Below are 21,400 nucleotides of genomic sequence, written 5' to 3'. Positions count from 1 at the left end.
TGAGTGAAACTGTTTAAGCACCCAATACAAACTGCAAGAGGAAGTGCTCAGTAGATGTTAACTGATTTAGTTATGGTTTGACCAGTTAATCTTGAAAACTGCCAGTTTATATCATCACCTTTTGTAATGTAGTTTGATAGAGTGTAGGTGCAGTCTCTTGCCCTTATAATTGTGGCTTATTTCTCTGAATAAGCTTGACTATAATGGCAAATGCAGATTATAAATTAGATATAATAAAAGTGACATTGACCATGTGTGCTTAGAGAGGTTAGTATTTCTCTAAATTTGAAAAGTGCTATTAATAGGATTAGGGTTTGAATTCTTTTGAAGTTTAGATTTACAGGAAAACTGCCAAGACAGCACAGTTCCCAAATCCCTCTCCGTTTCCGTGAATGCCCTCATGTAACACGACCATGGTACAGATCACACATGCCAGAGCTAAGGAACCAATGTACTGTCTGATTCTGGATTTCCCCAGCTTTCATCCATCCAGGTTACTATGACATTTAGTTGCCATGTCTCCTTAGTTGCCTCCTGTGAGGCTTTAGTTTTGACCTTAAAAAATTTGGAGGAGTACTGTTCACATATTCTAGGTTAGGTTGAGTTTTTGAAGAATACCAGAGATGAAGTACCCTCCTTCATACGTCAGGGGGTACATGACATCACTGGCTGATACGAACCTTGAGCATGGTTATCATGGTTGCATCTGCCAAGGTTTTCTGCTCTAAAGTTACTGTTTCCTGCTTCCTACACTCTAGAAGACAGTCATTAAATCCAACCACCATTCAAAAAGTAAAGGATTCAGCCCCACTTCCTGGAAGGGGTAGCATCTAATGTACTATTTGGAATTCTGTAAAGAAGAGTATGTCCCTTCTATGACTGATTTTTAAGAATAATTTTAAAAGCCACTTTTCTTAAGTATGCATTACTTTTCTAAGAAGAAAACCCAGGACACAGGATCTAAGAACTACTTTATTTTATATCTATATGACATGATGGATGTTCACTACTTGTGTCATTTCCTGATGTACATAAGTCAAGACATTATGCTGTATATCACCAAAAAACTGGAAGAAAAACCAAGTATCAGGGAGCTCTATACAATGAATTATAAAAAGACAAGCAAGACACTGGATATTTGGGATCTTTTTTATTTTTATACACATGACAAGATTTTACACCAAGAATAGTCAGTTAAATAGTACAAATTTACATTCATGAGGAATGTTAAAAAAAATTCAACTAAAAAACCCATTTCTTCCTGTGACCCACAATCCCAACATTTTACAGTGCAGAGGAGAAGGGGGCTGAGGGTGGGGGTGGGGGACACATCCAAAACAAGTCTCTCCCAAAAAACTTCACATTCCCTCTCCACACAGGATCCAAATGGTAAGAGTATAATTTACAGTTCATCTTTTTCAGCTGTAGATTTCTGTGAAAACAGAAAAATCAAAATACATTAAAAACTAGCACAACAAACCTTTGCTCACCAAAGGTTCATGTATGGAAAAAATGGAAATAGATCCAGCCTATTTCCATTATCTGATCTATAGGCTAGAATCTCAGCTTGGTAATCTGCAAAATAACCTAGAACCCAATAAGATCAATAGTCCCTGAACAATCAAAAATTTGAAACAGGTTAATGTTACTGTAAGGCAGAGGCAAATGGCAAAGAACATGGAAGCACCGTGGATTAAGGAATAATCTGCTTAAAAACACCTCAAGAATGGATGGCGAGGACTTCCCTGGTGGCTCAGGAATAAAGAATCCATTTGCCAGTGCAGGAGACATGGGTTTTGATTCCTGAGCTGGGAGTGTCCCACATGCCACAGAGCAGCTGAGCCACAACTGCTGAGTCTGTGCTTTGGAGCCCGGAAGCCCCAGCTACTGAGCCCACATGCTGCGAACTACTGAAGCCCCTGCTTTGCAACGAAAGGAGCCACTGCGATGAGGAGAGTAAGCGCCTGCTCTCCACAGCTACAGAAAGTCCGCACAGCAGCAAACACCCAGCACAGCCAATAAAGAGATTTAATAAAATTGCAGCTGCCAGTCCCTGCCTCCCTAGACTCCTTCCCTGTTTAAAAATAGAAAGAATGGATGGCTAAACTAAGGAAGTAAAGGCAGTGGGGAGGATCAAAATACACACTTTAAATAAAAAAATGATTTGTTCCCACTTTTGAATTTGATGTTAGATGCCTATTCCTTGACTTTGGCAATAGTTCTGACTTTCAAGAACTAAAAATGCAAGTCCCCCTCTCGGTTTGCTCTACCTCTGCTGTTTCCTGTTCCTCCTCATCTGTTCCTGCATCCATCTCTTCCTCTTCGTCTTGCTCTGTGTCTTCTGCAGTGTCCTCTGTTGTTTCTTCAGGTTCTTCTTCGGGTTCTTCTTCAACCTAAGGGCAACATTTATGAGCCCATTAATGCATCAAACACCTTGGCTCTGTGTTCATTTTACTCATTTAAATGTGTAAGATCATAATTAACTTTGCTTCGGTTAATTCTGTTAACTACAAAACTACAGAGGAAACCCTATAGTTAAGAGTTAACAGTCAAGCTAACAAAGGGAGATAGGCAAGAAAAGAAAATGGATGCAAAAGGGGAAATTTCTCATTTTTAGCACAGTGCTTGATACCAGGACTCAAACATTCAGTAAGTTACATCAAACCTTTGCATCAGGGTCGATGTTTAAGCTGAGGCGAAGCATTCTTTCTATTCTGTCTCCATATGCTTTAGTGTCTGGTAAAAGATACCCTGACCGCAGTGTTGCTGTTTCAAACAAAACCACAGCAAGATCCGAAACAGTTTTGTCATCTTCATCTTCCTGAAATGGAAGGAGTCACATACTTTATTCTAAAGGATCCAAAGAAGTCAAATTTTTAAAAGACAGAGGAGTAAGGCCGCGATATCGCTCACCTTAACTCTTCGAAGCATGTCTCTGATCAGTGGGTGTCTGGGGTTAATTTCAAATGTTTTCTTCTGGCTGGCATAATAACTGTTACAGAGTAAAAATGAACGTTAACAAATATATCAAATTTGAGGGTCCATACATTTCCCATATTCTAGTATAACTTACATAATTAGATAACTTTTTAAAAATCAAGACATGCTTACATATTGTTAAATCATGCTTTCCCTTTTAAAGGGCAATGTGCATGGTTAGATCAAATAGTACAATAAAGAACTACTTTATTTACTAATGAACTGATTTAATGTCCTGTTCATCCCCTCTTAATGTATTCACTATCTTAATTGCAGCTGTGTCTCCCCAGAGTTCTGGAACAGAACAGGCTCTGGGTGCCGCTCAAGTTAACACCTTCTCCATGATGCCTCAACCAATATGGTTCTAAGAAAAATGGCATCTTTTCACTAAGCTTGGCTGCAATGCATTCTGGGTATACCTTCATCATTGTTAGTGTCCTACCTGTCCTCCATGACTGCTCTCCCTTCTACAGTTGCAGGCTGAGAACAGGAAGGAACCCTTCTCCCTACATCTTGGCATACCTATCATACACACAGGGCTTACAGAATGATGCCTTGATTTCTCAATCCTGACTAGTCTGAACATTGCAAAAGACAGTAGTGACGTCTACTGTAGAGCATCAGTACATAGACACAGTAGGTGCTAAATGTTTGTTGGATAGAAGGTACCATCCTGTTAATGAATGACTGAAAAGATGGACTTAAATGGCTACTGTACTGTTGCAATGGAATATAAGCAGAAACCCATTTTCCATCTGACATTTACAATCTAGTCAAGGTACAAGACAAATAAAACAGCACTTTGACATTTGATTTTATAAATATTATACACTGGTAAGCCATGCTAATTATGAAATATAGGTATTTTTAAATGGAGTTTAGGGATTGTGACAATGGAAACTACACTTAGGGGAAGAATCCTTAAGCTAGGTTTGGGGGAAAAAAGTGTGATAATAGGTAGCTAGTAAGAAGATAGTCCAGGTAGAAGAGAGAATAAAAGCAAGGAAGAAGTCATTTTCAAAACTATTGTTACATTCAAATATAAACCTGAAATACATATTTCTTGAAAATAAAGGGTACCAAAGACCTAGTGTACCTCCAGTACTTGGTCCTTGAGTTCAATTGCTGGTTGTGCATCTTCTACCGTGTATTTAGTGGAGAATACCACTTGGGGGTAGAAGGGGTAATTAAGAAGGATTTAACTTAAGAAATGTAACTGTCATTAACTTCACCTTTAACTATCATCTGAAAATGTAAAGGCAGTCCAGATACTAGGCCAAGCAGAAAATCTAATGCTGAAAGACATTCTGTGTAACAGATTAAGAAAATTTCCATCTGTATATAAAACACTAAATATTAATCACAAGTGCAAGATCTTTTCTTTAGTAATCTATCGTTTTGTCAACTTCTCTATAATGGAGAGTGGTAGACACTTAAAACCTATCAGTTCTTTGTGTAGAAGCTGTGTTATCTTCTAAAGGGAGGCTGGGTGAGAGCTTACATCCTGGCAGGGCCTTCCCTGAGGATGCTTACTTGGTTGAGATGTCCTTGCCTGTCTGGTATGCCTGGGCTTTCATGATTCTCTCCATGTTGCCAGACCACCCGTACTGGCTGGCTACAAGAGCACATGGAGACTCTGTCAGGCGCTGAGACACCACAGCCTTCTCGATCTTTGGAGGAGAAAATGAAATTTAGTTATCTCTAAATATCAACAGTTAAGGTAGTCAAGTAATTGCATTTCAACTCCTTAAGGACTCATCACTTAAGATCATAAACAGGCAGATCAGAAAAGTACCTCTCATTCAGATTCTTAGGAAAACTGTCATTTCATAACTGAATTTCTTAGTCAGAAATACTTAAACACCAACTTTCAAAAACATATACAACTTAAGTTTAACCTGTAAAAATTTAAACTATTGTAAAGAAAATATTAAATTATGAAAAACTTTCAGTTACAAAGAAAAAAAAACTACCTACATACAGAATAATCACATATCACTGTAATTCTTCAGTTCATCAATTTTAAGCTTGTCCTTCCAATAATGTAACTACAATATTAAGTGTTCTGTATAACTTTTTTTTGGTATAACTTTTAATGACTACAAAAGTAACCAGTTACAAAGTTTAATTTGCTAACAAAACAATTGTTTAAAACACAGATGCTAAAATTTTCAGTGTTTCTAATTTCCATAATACCTTGTCCTTGAGGGCTTTATCTTTCATCCAGTTTAGCAGAGGCTCAAATTCTTTCTCAACTGCTTCACGACTCTCCTTACTTTTCTCACTTTCATCAAATTTCACTCCTTCCTTGGCAACATTCTGGAACCTCTTCCCGTCAAACTCGGGAAGAGCCTGAATGCAGTATTCGTCCACAGGTTCTGTGAGATAAATCACTTCATAGCCCTTTTTCAGAAGTCGCTCAACAAAGGGAGAAGATTCGGCCTACAAAATTGAGAGAAATACCAAATTTCCAGTTTGGCCTTAGTATGTTTCCTTTGTCCAAGTAGGTACGGTTAGAGTACCAGCAGTCCCGTTTTATGGGTGGGGAATTAAGAGGTGCAGAGAATACAAATGACTTTTTTCCTGTCAGTGACTGACCACGTCTCAGAGCTATTTTGGTTTACAAATTTTCCTTTTTCCTCTCAAGAGTTGGCTATAAATCAATCCCCAGCTACACAGCAGACCAGCTGAAGTTCTCTCACCTCTTTCCTGCTGGCCCCAGCCATGAAGTAGATTTTGTCCTGCTTCTCCTTCATTCTTTCCACATACTGGTCTAGACTAGTAATGTCACTTGGATGATGAGAAGACTGGAATCTAAGAAGTTTGGCAAGACGTGTTCGATTTGAGTGATCTTCTATCACGCCAAGCTTGATGTTGGTACCAAATTCTTTCCAAAAAGTATCATTGTATTTCTCATCAGCAATCTTCTTGATCATGTCCAGAGTTTTACGGACAAGCTTCTTTCTAATCACCTAAACAAAATGACAGAATAACTCGTTAGAGAACTTCATCACAAACTTTTGAGAACCTACACTATATAAGGTAGCAGGGGAGTAGTGGAGAAAGATACAAAGACACTGGTATTTATGAAGGAGGGCAAGGAATGGTCAAGTATTCCTGTGTCAGACTGAATGGAAACTTAAGCTGTCACTGGCAACAGTTACAAGATTGCTTTCATGTTTATATTCTAACTTTAGACCAGGTAGTACATATATATGGGTGTTCAATGGAAGGCTCTTTCAACTTCTATGTTTGAACATTTTTAAGGCACTCACCTTAAGCAGTTTATGTTGCTGAAGAGTCTCACGGGAAACATTCAAGGGGAGATCATCCGAGTCCACCTGCAGACAGCAAAAGTTCAGTGAGCAATACAAACATCAGAGAAAAACAGAACCAACCAACCGACCAAAAAAACCCCACTTTCAGACCCCCATTCTACTCCCCTCTTCCCCCAATAACCTCCAGATACTTACAACACCCTTGACAAAATTCAGGTACTTGGGCATCATATCATGGAAGTCATCTGTGATGAATACGCGGCGCACATACAGCTAAAGCGGAGACCAAAAAAACAAAGGTCACTTTCTGGAAATCATGCTTCCAAATTTTAAACTCAATTTATATGATTTAAAAACTCACCTTAATGTAATCACTCTTCTTGGATCCATATTCATCAAACAGACCACGTGGGGCAGATGTGGGTACGAATAAAATTGACTTGAAGGTAACTTCCCCTTCAGCAGTAAAGTGAATATATGCCATAGGGTCATCGCTTTCCTAGAAAGTTGGTTTTTTGGTCATTCAAAAGGCACGAGGAAAAGGCAGTGCAAAGGCGAAGCAATATATGGTGTGGTATACATGTAGTTTAACAGTCAACTAACAAAAAAGTCCCCTTACCAAAAAAGTGAAGGGGAGAGGAAGGCAAAGAGGGAAGAAGAAACAGTTAAGACTGCTCTTCTAACTGGCTGGACACGGCTATTGTGATGTGGCTGTCAATAACGTTTCTCTATTGCCTACCCCTGGGAAGGATGGCTGAGTCTAGGTTCTACACACATCAGAGGACAGGGCAAGAAAACCACCATACTGTCTAAATGACAAAATGACATAAGAAATTTCGTGACTACTGTTCAACTAAAAAAGCACTCGGCAACAGATTTCTTTCAAGAAACTTGGACTGCAGCAGTGGATCAAAGAGGTATGTAAGGACAGAAAATTCCTATATTATCCATACTGACCACCTGAAATGTAGCTAGTCCACACTGAGATGTGTTGGTCAGTGTAAGACATACACCAGACTTTGATCCCCAATCAAACCAAAAAACCAAAAAGGGCCAATTTTTTGTATCGATTACCTGTTGAAATACTATTGGATATACTGGGTTAAAAAAATATACTATTAAAAGTTAACTTGGCCTGTTTCAATTTTTTTAATGTAGACTCTAAAAGACTTAAAATCACACACTGCTCACATATTTCTAATATAGGTGTTAAGATGAAAGTACCACTGTATATGCTAGGATTTTAGGGTACACAAGAATGAAAAAGGAGGCAGAACCAAGGGAAAGTTTCTAGAGGTAAAGCTTAAAGGGTAGTTGGATGTTAATGTAAGGGAAACAAAGGTTAAGTAACAAGTCAGCAGATGGAATAAAGAATAAAGAACAAAGACAATCAGAGTCCAGTAGCGAGATCTAGACCGGGGGTTGGTAAACTCTGGGTGCCACTCACAAGAAATTTCATCAGGACACAACCTCATCATATACTGTCTATGGCTGCTTTCAAACTATGGATAGGAGAATTCTGACATGTCACAGATCCTATAGTTCATGAGCTTAAAATATTTACTAGCTGACCCTTTAATTAAAGGTCTACTGATTCCTGATCTAGGCTAAAAATATAGATTAGAGAACACCAAGAAGGAGCTGCAGCCTGAATCCACAACAGTGGTTAAGACTGCATGATGGACATAGTTTTCTCTAGCCACGCTAAGTTCACTAAATTGTTCTATTTGTACAAAATGCTGTCTAGAAAACATTAACTTGCAACCATCTTAGTCAAAGCTAGTTTTGGAGTTATAAGAAATGATATATAAGAAATGTTATCAGAAATGATCAGTAAAAGAAAAAAAAAGGCAAGTCAACAGATTTAGTCATCATTTCTAGGCATGGCCTCAAAATAAATGTTTGATGTTGTAAACAAGCCTTTAAGATTATGATAAAAGACATTCAATAGCGTGATTTTGTGCCTTACAGGTTCTGTAGCGAAAATCAAGCATCAACTGACGTAGGTGGTTCTTAATCTTTTTTGTAGCGTATTCCCTTGGTGATCTAGTGAAGCCTACAGATTCCATCTCAGAGTAAAGTTTTTAATGCATAAAACACATAGGATTAAAAAGGAAACTGGTTGTGTTGAAATGGTTATAAACCTGTTTTTAAACCTATTTTTGATATAGGGATGTTTTCTTATCACATTATTCTAAAATAACATTTACCTTTGAAAATGATTTGTAGAAAGCTTTGTATTCATCCTCCTCTACTTCTTTTGATGGTCTCTGCCATATGGGTTTGATATCATTCATCAGTTCCCAATCCCAGACAGTTTTTTCAACCTGAAATTACAGTCTTTGATTAGTTTCTCCTAACAGTTACAGAGAAGGCAATGGCAGCCCACTCTAGTACTCTTGCCTGGAAAATCCCATGGACGGAGGAGCCTGGTAAGCTGCAGTCCATGGGGTCGCTAAGAGTCGGACATGACTGAGCGACTTCACTTTCATGCATTGGAGAAGGAAATAGCAACCCACTCCAGTGTTCTTGCCTGGAGGATCCCAGGGACAGGGGAGCCTGGTGGGCTGCCGTCTATGGGATCGCACAGAGTCGAACACGACTGAAGTGACTTAGCAGCAGCAACAGTTACACCAACGGTATCAATAGTTATACTACAATAACTACAGCTTTAGAACATTTCAAAATAATATTAATATAGGGTATCTCTATTGTAATATGGTTCCTGCCAAATGGATCAACATTTTTTTTAAAGCGCTTCTCTGGTGGTTCAGTGGTTAAGAATCTGCCTTGCAATTCAAGGGACACTGGTTCGATCCCTGGTCTGGGAAGATCCCACATGCCATGAAGCAACTAAGCCTAGGCTCCACAACTGAGACCTGTAACAGCCAAATAAATATTTAAAATTAAAAAAAAAAAAAAATTTTTTTTTTAAAGTATCTCTCTAAATATTTAAGACTGATATTTAATACAACAAAGGCAAATGGTTATCGTAATAATTGGTAACAATCCAATTAAGATTTTTTTCAGTTATTTGTAACTAGCTAAAATGTTATTGCTTGAATATATGTTTTGAGGTTAGAAGGATATACATATTATGTATTTCTATTTCATGACTTAACAGAAATCCAACATCTTACGTATTTCTCAAAATCCACCATTACTTCTACCTACTCTGCTACCTGAGCAGACCAGAGAATTAATTTAATAGTTTGTATCTATGTGACAAAAGAAGATGCAAAACGATTTCAAGATTTTAAAATTCAAAACTTATCATAGGCCACCAGTCCTGGGCAATATATAGAAGTCTGAAAATAAAAGAATAAACAAACAATTTTAAGAAATGGACCGAAAGAAAAAATCTTATAATGAGAACTCTCAGGAATTAAGACTCTTAACAGCTTTCCTATTCATCACAGAGCAGTGTTGGCTCCATCACACTGTGTCTTACATCCTTAGTGCTCATTTATAACTGGAACTCTGTATCTTTTGACCACCTTCCTCTAACCCAATCCCCTCTCCTGCAACAAGAAAACTTACCCCTTTTTCTAGGAATCTGGCACTGTATAACCTAAACAGTATTTTAAGTAGGATGATGACCTGGGCTTACTTTTTTAGTTTTTGGTTTCTTTTCGTCTTCTTCTTCTTCTACTGCAGCTTCATCATCAGATTCTTCTTTATCTTCTTTTGCTGCTTCTTCTTCTTCGGCAGGTTCCTCAACTGTTTCAGTCTGTTTATGTAGAAAATAGAATGATGGTTAAGCTCATGTTTCCTAATTCTTGATCTTATCTATAAGATATGAAACAAAATTACAGCTCAAAAAAATAGTCTTCAGTAAGAAAATACTGAGTATCCTGCATTGGAAGAACCACATTTAACCTTCATTCTTTATGTGTTAAATATTTAAATATGTTCATGGTAATATACATATATAAACTTTATTCATATAAATTTACCTTGCTGCTCCATACATAAATAGGAAAGTTTATGAACTGTGAATATTTTTTCACGAGGTTTTTAATTGTATCCAATTCAAGGTAATCAGATGCTTCTTCTTTTAAAACAAGGCTGCAAGGAAAATAAGACATTTAGAGACACATCATTGTTTAAAAGTTCTGATTATAAATTTGTGTAAATATTCATTTGACTATAATAGCCAACTGTGCATAACCCATAAAGTCCCCATTATTCACGTTAAGAACTCTTATCACCAGTAAAGGTTAGTGAACTAAATATACCAAATATGGGTATGGTAAAAGAAAGAATCTTTCTTGCACTCCCTTCAAGTGGAAAACATTCTTCATTATAAGCAAAAAATGAAAAGGTTTCCAATCTCCTCTATGTGCCGGATTTTTTTCATTATAAGAACAGAAATCTTAAGCTATCTGAAGGTAGAAAATCGCTGCAACATTCTGGAGAAAAGTAGAATCATTTGCACTCTGCTAGCTTCCCTAGAAATCAACTGATTACATACTGTAGACAGTTAACCCCTAATAAAAACATGTTCCTTAAGAAAAAGCTAGAGGGCATCTCTGATGGCTCAGCAGTAAAGAATTCACATGCCAATCCAAGAGTCATGGTTTTGATCCCTGATCCAGGAAGATCCCACATGCCGTGGAACAACTAAGCCTGTACACCACAACTACTGATCCTGTACTCTAGAGCCTGGGCACTGCAACTACTGAGCCCACGTGCCCTAGAGCCCCTGTTCTACAAGAGAAGCCACTGAGTGAGAAGCAGTGAGAAGCCCACGCACCATGACTAGAGCGTAGCCCCTGTTCACCGCAACCACATTAAAGCCTGCGCAGCAACAGGGACCCGGCATAGTCAAAAACAAATAAATACATTTATTTTAAAATAATAGCTAGAACACTAATCTGAACTACTGTTTATATTTGTACTAAACAGGAGCCACCCACCTGTTACATGTGACTATTTGTTAATAGTTAAAAGTCAGTTATAAATAGTTATAGTCATAACAGTTAAAGTCAGTTCTTTAGTTAAATCGCCACATTCCAAGTCAACAGTCACATGTAGCAAGTAGCTGCCATACTGGACAGAATAGTGAAAGGACCATGTCTACCACAGAAAGTTCTATCGGGAACAGCACTGATTGAGATAATTACAGTACCAAAAACTGTAGCACTGCTTCCTCTTCTTCCTTACCACCCTTTCTGCAAACATCTCCTCCATCCACCAAAAGTAACAGCCAACATCATACTCTCAAACACAGTGGGTAGCCCATATCTTGATGTTTGCGCTCTCAATAAAAATGGAGAATGTTGTATCCATGGTCCCCTCCTTGCCTCAAAAAGCATATAGTTTAGGAGGACTTTCCAGCAAGTACACAGTACATGATGACACAGCCTAGTGAGGGGACTCAACCTCTGGCCTTGGAGTATACATACTAGTGATCCCAGATTGGTACCAAGTTGCATCAGTTTTGGATGCAAATTGAAGCTGATGATTAGACATCTTAGTCAGGTATTCAAGAGGCAATTGGACATATAAGCCTAGAACCCAGTAGAAAGATCTAGACCAGGGGTTGGCAAACTCTGGTTGCAACTCACAAGAAATTTCATCAGGACACAACCTCATCATATACTGTCTATGGCTGCTTTCAAACTATTGATAAGAGAGTTCTGACATGTCACAGATCCTATAGTTCATGAGCTTTAAATATTTACTAGCTGACTCCTGATTAGAGAACCCTGAGAAGGAAGTGCAGCCCGAATCCACAACAGTGGTTAAGACTGCATGATGGACACAGGACATAGAGGGCTGAAACTGAACTTCTGAAGAAAAGAGACTATCAACATTTAAGAAACAGGCAAAGGAAAAAAAAAATGATGCTAGGTACTGAGTGGACTGTTTTAAGGAGTGAGCAGTAAAATGCAAATTCTGTAGAAAACACAAAAGAAAAACTCCGCCCCCGCTCCCCGAAAAAAGAGAGAAGCTACTGCTGGGGATCACAACAACTAAAATAAGCCTGAATCCACTGGATTTAGTAACAAGGAATACTGGTAATTTATTTCAATGGAAAAGTGGTGAATAAGGTAAAAAATACCATGGGGTGAGGGGGGAACAGAAGGTGAAGTAGCAGCAAAGTCAAGTATGCTTTTTCTAAATGCCCAACAGTAGATGGGAAAGAAAAAGAGCACGAATGTGCCTGACAGCAGAAAGGTGCATCACCTGCCTGCCCCTCCTTCTCCCAGAGAGACTTCAATATGTTTACACTTTGATGGCAAAGAGGAAGGTGTTCAGGAAAGGCTGACTTTAAAAGATGCAGTAGTAATTAATTCTCTCATCTCTGAGGAGATGGCGTAAGAGACAACAGATGAGAAGCAGTGACTAGCTTTAGGGAGAAACGTAGAATACTCCCTTCATGATAGGAGGAGGGGCAGAAGCCATTTTATGTTAGCATTTACAAGATGCTGATTTCATGATCTCATTTATTCTTCACTAAATCTGTCATAAGTGGTGGCTCATTAGGGGTAAGAACATGAGTAGGGAGCAAATAATTGTCTGACAGCCTCTACTTTACTGGTCCAATATTAAGATGAAGTAACATGCAGGCAGGGTAAGATCTTGACCTTGCCACTTCCTTGCCTTTGCTCTTTTCCCTTTGGCCATTCTAGACTTTCAGTTCCTCAAATGTGCTTCTGAAACTGTCCAACGTGCAGTGCTTGCTGCCTAGAACGTCTGAATCTAACGCAAAACCATTTCAGAAAGACCTTCTGATAAGGGGGTTGTCCCTTAGCTTCCTTTCTGGCATTTGCCATTCTGAAATTATTTCATGTGTTTTCTTTCTTAGTTGAATGAGCCATGTGAAAGGAGGAACAGCCACTGTCTTCTTCTCCACTGTAGCCCTAAACTCTAGCAGTTAATAGACATTCAAACGAGTATCCACTGAGTGAATTGGTGGGGGAGGCCTTGAAGAAAAAAGGCAATTTTGCCCAAGGAAAGGAGAACCTGTTGTAAAGTTTCATTTACTGACCAACCATCCATACTACTTCATGAAAACTGTCCTGATGACCTTTATCCATTCATACAGGTATCTGCCAGTCACACATTAGGCACTGAGAATGAAGTATCAACAAAATGCTTGCTCGTGTGGAACTTATATCTAGCCATCTCACCTGTCTCTTAGCAACACAAGACACGAACACCTCTTGGGACATCATTTTCTGTCTTTCTAGTTAAGAGATGTGATTTACCTGTATTCTCCTACCACCTAACAGAAAGGGCACTTGGGTATAACTATCAGTGATGCCTCCTAAAGAGACCAGGATATGTCAATGTTAATAACAAAGGTAAGAAAAGGTAAGTTTAGAATGAAAAATTAGTAAAAATACTAAAATGCAGTTGTCTAGTTTTTATTGAAGGAAAATCTGTGACAGTGAAGGCAAAAAATGTCTTCTGGGATGAAGAAAATCTGTTGAAATGATAAGATATATGTTTGTTTCCTACTTGCATATTTAAAAATCAGTAATATTGAGAAAATTTTAAACTGAATTAAGAAAAAAAAAGGAAAAAGCAGGGCTGTGGGCACATTTTCACTTGGCAGAACTGGGTAAGTCAACTGACTTCTAAATTGGAATTTCTTTATCTCTATGATGGAGAAAAAAAAACAAAAGCAAGAAAGCTGTCCTGTCTCCTGTCGACTTCACACTTCACAGTGCTGTAAGCACCGGGAGATACTGGGCCTAAGATCTGCCTTGTTTACACCAACAGTTACTGGCTTGGGATTTCCCTGGAGGTCCAGTGATTTAAGATTCCAAGCTTCTACTGTAGGAGATGCGAGTTTGAACCCTAGTTGAGGAACTCAAGATCAGATCCCACACGCCTTGGGGCAACTAAGTAACTGGAGAACCCGTGTACTGCAACAAGAGAAGCCCATGCATGGCAACCACTGAGCCCATGTACTTGAGAGCCTGTGCTCCACAGTAAGAGAAGCCCTTGTAACTCAATGCAGCCCCCCACCCCCAAAGGTGGCAACTTAAATTCCACTTCAAATTCGATGACTTGTAACTATCCTCAGTCATGTCTGACCCTTTGCAATCCCATGCATTGCCTGGCTCCTCGGTCCATGGGATTCTCCAGGCAAGAATACTGGAAAGGGTAGTCATTCCCTCTCCAGGGGATCCTCCCAACCCAGGGACTGAATAAGGGTCTTGGCATTGCAAGCAGATTCTTTACCATCTGAGCCACCAGGCAAGATCTAACTATCCTCCAGTGAGACATTTTCTTCCAAAGAACTTTCATAACTCTCTTTCAAGTCCTTTATCTGTACCTGTTCTCTCTAACCCTCCCCCAACCCTAGTTACAATCTTGAATATTTTCAACGGTTACCCAGGTTACTGAGAGTCTCTTCTCAACTGGCCCTGCCATCCTCCACACCACCTTCAGAAAACTTTAAAAATTTCATTACAATTTCAATGAGTAACTGCCACCGCCTGAAATGCATTCCTTGAAACCTGTGAACACATTGTATCACCATGCCCTTATCCACGATGCTCCACAGACTGCCACCACTTTTCTGAGTCCCGCTTCCCTGGGAAACCTGGACAAGCCACCTGTCTGTGAGTCCTCGGATGCCAGAAGAGCTAACCCTTCCTACTTGATGCCCTCCATTGACAGCAGCCACCATAACTCTGGGTCCGGTCCCTAGCAAGGTCTCAAAATACTTAACGTGATGAGAACTGGTTTCACATTCCTCATTTTTACAGGCAAAGAAATTAAGGCCCAAAATAGGCCATTGGCTCAGAGAGCCAGAATTGGAGAGTCAAGAACCTGGCTATGGCTGTTAATTCTCATTAGGAGTGAGTAATACTCACGTAATGGTTGTTCCCCGTCCGAGAGTGTTTCCCCTGGGGTCAGCGATTACAGAGAATTCATTGGAGTCGGACTCCCAGATGTGCTGGGTGTCGTTGTTGTGTTTTGACGTGACAATAACTTTATCCGCCACAAGGAAGGCAGAATAGAAACCAACACCAAACTGACCAATCAGTTCCGACGTTGACTGGCCATCTTCTTGCGCCTCAGTCATTTTGTTTAAAAACTCGCTTGTCCCAGACTTGGCTATGGTGCCAAGGTTTTTTACCAACTCCTCCCGGGTCATTCCTACACCAGTGTCTGTGACGTGGAGCAGGTTCTTCTCCTTGTCACACTAAAACCAAGACAACAACAAGACAATTACACTTGCTTAATACTCACAATATGGAAAGGAAATACTCAGCTATATACTGAGAAGCTATCAGCTTTGAAGCACATCAATTCCAATACAGAAAAAAAACTGAACTCCTTCCCTTCTCCAGATAGTATTTTATGGTCTTTTCAAAAGCACACATCTTAAGTACAAACATCTTTCTTCACAGAGAAGAATTTTAAGTTCAGCGTATTTGATAAAGTATTGATCAATGTAAGAGGGCAAGGACCAGTCTAAATGTCAATGGGCAGAGACAGACCTAAATAGAACAAGTTATTTAAGGGGAAAAAAAAAATTAAGAAAAATAAAATTTTATGTTTTCTCTATTTCATTGATAGAAGATAAAAGGATCTGAAATTTAAATGACTTCTGTCTTTGTAATCTGTGGGGATCAATGTTCTTCACTAAATATTCCCGGTTCTCTGCCTTCCCGAAGTATTACAGGAATATATTTCCCTCACTGATGGTTAAGGCCATGTGACGAGTTCTGGCTAATGAGTTACAAGTGGGAGTCAGAAGCATGGCTTTCAAGCTGGAGCTTTTAACTGGTGTGGGACCCTCCAAGCTTTCTTTGCACCATGGCAACCAGCTACACTCCAGATGGCAGCTGCTCCATCAGCCTGTGTCCTAGGGTGAGGATGATACAAAGCAGAGGCCCCAAGGCAGTCTGTGATTAATGACTTAAGCCAGGGGTTGGCAAACTTTTTCTGGAAAAGGACCAGAGAGTATCCTAGGCTTTGTAGGCCATACGGTCTCTGTCAAAAGCAGTCACTGATAATTCACAAATGGGCATAGCTATGTCCCAATAAAACTTTATCTATAAAAACAGGCAGCAGGTCAGATTTGGCCCACAGGCCATATTTGACTGACCCCTGGATTAAGTCCCTGACACTCGGCAGTTAACTGTTACTGCCCCTAACCTAGTCTACCTTGACTGACAATGGATTCCCTATCTCTAAGAGTTCTTTCTACTTTAAAATTGTTCTAAGCTTACCTTAATTTTAACCGTCAACTCCTCATTTCCAGCAAGAGCATTTTCATCAGTCAGTGATATTAGTCTTATCTTATCTAAAGCATCAGAAGCATTTGAAATCAGTTCTCGCAGGAAAATCTAAATGGAAGCCGAATTTAATACACTTCAGTTAGCCTCAAAACACATGACATCAAACTTAACATCAAATTCATTTTATTTCTCCTCTGTACTCTGAAAAAACTCTCTTTAAGGACTAGACTTATTATAGTAGAAGGGTGGCTTTACTCTCTTGGTAAAAAGAGATACAGTTCTTTACACAAAGGACTGGAACAACTATATGGAACACTTGAACTGGTCAGAGTAGTTACTACTCTATTTCCCTTCTTAATGACCTTAATGTATTCAACACTTGAGGCTCAGTTTGTACGAATGTACTTAAGACTCACAACTATTCAGCACGCCATGAACACAACTGGAGAGGAAAGGGAGAAAGAAGGGAAAAGCTCTCCCCCTTCCCACAAATACAAATAGGTATCTAGCAGCCATTCGTGCACATGCTGGGGCTTTAAACTGACAACTGTTTGCTTGGAATTACCATTATGTAAGTATATTAACTCGGAGAAGGCAATGGCAAGCCACTCCAGTACTCTTGCCTAGAAAATCCCAAGGATGGAAGAGCCAGGTAGGCTGCAGTCCATGGGGTCGCTAAGAGTTGGACACGACTGAGCAACTTCACTTTCACTTTTCACTTTCACACATTGGAGAAGGAAATGGCAACCCACTCCAGTGTTCTTGCCTGGAGAATCCCAGGGACGGGGGAGCCTTGTGGGCTTCTGTCTATGGGGTCACACTGAGTCGGACACGACTGAAGTGACTTAGCAGTAGCAGCAGCAAGTATATTAACTATTGGCTTCCCTGGTGGTTCAGTGGTAAAGAAATCTGACTCCAAGGCAGGAGTTACAGGTTTGATTCCTGGGTCAGGAAGATTCCCTGGAGAAGGAAATGGCAACCCACTCCAGTATTTTTGCCTGGGAAATCCCATGGACAGAGGAGCCTGGTAGGCTACAGTCCATGGGGTCACAAAGAGTCATACATGGCTTAGGGAGGACACAACTAAACAGCAACAAAGCACATTAACTATGAAAGTCATCAAGTTAGCTACCACACAAAAACAAAATAATATTAGCATAACCACGGGCTGCTTACCTCTTTATTTTTATACAATGAATTGATGATGAGTTTCATCATTCTGTTAACTTCAGCTTGGAAGGCAAATTTTTCTGATTTCTCTCTAAGTTCTCTTATTTGGGATGCATTTAATCCATCCAACTGAATAGCTTCTTCCTCTCTGAGGAAAAAAAAATTGATCAACTAATACTGCAATACTTAGTTCCCTCCAAAAATACAGCATCTGTGATGAAAGCACAATGGTCTTAAGGGTAAAAAGGAAACCTTTATATGACCAGTCTACCATCTCACTATTATTTTTCCAATGATAGGTTACTTTTTAATACCAAGCTAGAAATACTCTAGGCTTAAAATTGTCAGAAAACTAAACCCAATTTTCCTCTACTATAAAGCAAAGTCACACACATTTCTGTTCCCTCACATGGGACACACGCCAGGGAAACTCTGGCTTCTAAGAGTACAAAGTTTTAAGTCCTAAAAGGCTGAATGAAAACGTTGCTCAACGGACATAAATCTTTTTAATTACAAAGTGTACACACTTACTGAGTATAAAACCAGTCTTTTCTAAGATCTTAGCAAGGCTATCGTGCTAGTATTCTGAAATAGTTATCAAAATAGTTTTCAAGGGAATTCATCTTATTCTGACCAGTCATTCTTAGGGGCAAAGTCAGGAGATACTATGTATGCACTCAGTTGCTACCCCTAATGTTTTTATTTTTCACCTATTTAAATTCAGAGTACTTCTGGGCCTTCGCAGAAGAGATACAAAGAAGCTACTGCCTTCCAGGTTCCCAAGGGGTTATATGTACAGGTTCAGAAGAACACAAACCTCTGTACTACTTCATCATCTGTCCTTGAGCCTTCTCTACTTTTACCCAGATCTTCTTCCACTGTTCCATCCACATCCACTTCATCGTCAGCCCGCACTGACCCTGAAGGAAGATTTGACATCAGAAAATGCTCACACGTCGTTGCTTCACGTACTTCTCATGAAGTAGTAAGACGGAACAGGGCCGGGGTAGGGGTTGCAAAATTCCCTTGGTAAATATTGGAGCGGGCGATGGAAGAATGGATCCACTGGTTTAAATAACCGATGTAAACCCAAGTCGGCATATTTCTTATTTCAGTTCAGACACTGAGGTCCCCCAGGAGATTTTTAAATACAGAGGCGTCCATAACCTCTAAAAGGGTAGCCCCGGGATCCCTTATAAATACTGTTTAGCCGACTTGATACCAGGTCCTTTCTACATTCACACGTGTTGCGCGCAGGCCGAGACAAGGCCTCCCAACTGACCAGGCCAAAACTTAGGCCTTCAATATCACAGGTCAGAAAGCAAAAAGGGTTTATGCAACCTCTAGCGAGGAGAACTGAAATTGGGCCCAGGGGCCTGAGAAAGGGAAGAGGTGATAAGAGATTTTAGGACCTTAAGGAGCTAGAGTAAAAGTGAATCAAACCGCTGACGCTGCCGGTCTGCTGCCCCAGGGCCCCACGCTCCACAGCCCAGCAGCTAAGAAAGGAAACTCGCGTTGGCGAGGAGACTAGGGGCGGGGGGGGGGGTGCCCTCAAACTCTGATGATCAAAGGTTGCGGCGGCTGACAAAAGTCCGTAAAAGGCATAAGCGATGCTCTTGGGGGGCGCGAGCCCGAGGGGAGGCCCCACTCCTAGGAGGCTGAGACTGTTAGGAGCGGATACCAGATCTTAAGGGATTTAAACGACTCCGGTCCCCTGTTATGCTTCCGAAAGGTGACAGTAAAGGAAATGCCCCGAACCTCTTTCGAGGAAGAGCTATGGACACCCTACCGGCCCAAACCCTAACTCTGTTACCACCCCCCTCCCCCCGGCTCAACGCCCCCAGAACCTTCGAGAAGAGGCCGCGCTTGAGGGTGGGGGGCCTCCCAGGGTGCCCGCTCCTCCAGGATTACTCACCGAAGGTCAGCAGGACGCAGCAGAGGCCCAGTACCCACAGGGCCCTCATGGCGCACAGCCGGTGAGTCTCAAGTCCCCTTTGATCTCAGGAGCCGCCTCCGCCCCCACCTACGCCGGAGTTCCGAGGCTTACACCTCAAGCCCCGCGATCCGCCCACTATCCCCCGACCAGGTCCGGCCGCTTTTCACCCCCACTTCTCGCGGGCGGGGGACGGGAAACACGAACCCACCAATCGTGCCGCACCACGCACCCGCTGTACCCAATGGGGACGCGTGGGGGGGACTGTAGTTCACCAATCGGAGTTGTCCAGGTGCGGTAGCCGATGCCCGAAGCGTGGCTCCTCCCGATTGGTCTGTCCTGGCCCCTTTTCTCCAATCAAATGGCTCCGCGGGCCCCTCTCACTCGGGACCGCCCCTTTGCTTGGGTTGTTCTGGCCTCTAAGGAAAACCGTCCAATGAACGTCAGCACAGAACTCATCCCCACTTGTGGGGAGGTCGCGCGGAACCACTTCCGGATCCTAAAGAGCGTTTATTCCGTGACCAGGGGAAGCGGTAGCCATGGCAACGAGTTCTCCACGTTTTCCGTGTCCACGCGTAGGGTCACGGTGGGAATGATTCCGGAGCGACTTTTCGCAGTCAGCTTTCTATTTAGCAGTGCTTCTCGGTAAAGAGACACACGTGAGAGGTTGAAAAACCCCCAAAGCGCTTTTCGATGCGAGTGATGAGGAACTACATTTCCCAGCATGCAACGTACTAGAGAGGAAACTCCGTAGCGCATGCTGGGAATCGTAGTCTTTGATCAGTTGCGTAGTTTGGCTCTTCTGCGTTTCTCGCTCCCGGTGTCTGCCGGAACTCTGCGCCGCGTGTTTTGGAATTTACCCCTCGTTCCCGTTGCGTAGAGGTCTGTACGTATTCCAGACTCTCCAGTGTACATCCTTTAGAAGCGGGCCTAGAAAGCCCCTAAGGCCTTGGCCGAGACCCCCCGTGTTTTGTGGGCGGCCTCTCTGAGTCTGGTCCCAGCCTCGTGCTCGTTCGCGAGCCTTTTCCGAATCTGCCTTCCTGTGCGTCACTTGGGCAGCCGGAATCCCTGTTGCGTCTGCTCCTTTCAGGGCCTGAATCCTTGGCCTCCAGATTCGATTTCCAGAAGAGAGTAGCGGGGCTCCCTCCACCTTCCCTTAAGGGATATTGCGAGCAACTTTGATGCCCCGACTCCCTCATGAAGTTCAAAGGCGGTGACCCGGTGGTCCCAGAGTCCCTGCTGTAGTCAGGTGGAGAGCATGGTAGTAAAGGCCAGTCTAGCACAAAAAAGAAGAAACACTTTCCGTTTGACGTGCAGGAGGATACACCTGCAGATCTTTGAAAGCAAAACCTGTGGGGCTGCAAATGAGAGGGAGTACAGCTTTGTAACTTCGTAGAAGTACAGAAAGACCAGGTGTCTTTCGTGTGAGGGAAGTCCCTCTCCCTAAGCTTGCGCCTTGGGAAATATTTTCTCTGTCTCTTTAACCTAGTCTTTACAATACCCCCCCCCAACTCGCACCCCAGTTTCTGACAAAAATACTGCCTTCCTTACTGCTTCCTACAGGGTAATTGAACTTCAGATTTGTTTTCAGATAATCGTCTGAATTCCTGAAGGCAAGTTTTCAATGACAGGCTACCACATTTATTTATAACTTCCCCTATTTAGGTTTGCCAGTCTTAAATCTGTGGTCAGCACTTACCCATTGTGGTGGGGCTTCATTTACATCTGCCTAAATTACCTGTCTTTGTTGTTAGTAAGAAAAGTTTAGCTTACAAAGCTTTCGTCATGCTTCTGTGCTTGCATCTTTTTTTTTAAAGTGTATACTAGGG

The 21,400-nt window shown here is 41.3% G+C and overlaps 1 protein-coding gene across 1 annotated transcript; it reads right to left on the bottom strand.

Annotated features, from left to right (window-relative positions):
• Window positions 1-1,135: 1,135 nt before the first annotated feature.
• HSP90B1 (heat shock protein 90 beta family member 1) lies at window positions 1,136-19,728 on the bottom strand. The gene is made up of 18 exons (XM_055396809.2): window positions 19,554-19,728; window positions 18,456-18,558; window positions 17,645-17,786; window positions 16,460-16,576; window positions 15,095-15,426; window positions 10,214-10,325; window positions 9,868-9,987; window positions 8,468-8,584; window positions 6,619-6,756; window positions 6,453-6,530; window positions 6,255-6,320; window positions 5,682-5,951; window positions 5,176-5,421; window positions 4,513-4,649; window positions 2,914-2,992; window positions 2,666-2,821; window positions 2,271-2,393; window positions 1,136-1,432 (listed from the first exon to the last, which is right to left on the bottom strand). Exons 1-18 carry the CDS (start codon window positions 19,600-19,602, stop codon window positions 1,403-1,405), a joined length of 2,415 nt encoding a protein of 804 aa, XP_055252784.1. The 5' UTR covers window positions 19,603-19,728; the 3' UTR covers window positions 1,136-1,402.
• Between the last annotated feature and the right edge of the window lie 1,672 nt (window positions 19,729-21,400).

This window comes from Moschus berezovskii, chromosome 6 (genome assembly GCF_049115385.1).
Source record: "Moschus berezovskii isolate FMDL1 chromosome 6, NW_MosBer_1.0, whole genome shotgun sequence".
Classification (NCBI taxonomy): Eukaryota; Metazoa; Chordata; class Mammalia; order Artiodactyla; family Moschidae; genus Moschus; species Moschus berezovskii.
The sequence above is the reverse complement of the archived record's forward strand: the minus strand, read 5'-3'. Positions and strand labels throughout refer to the sequence as shown.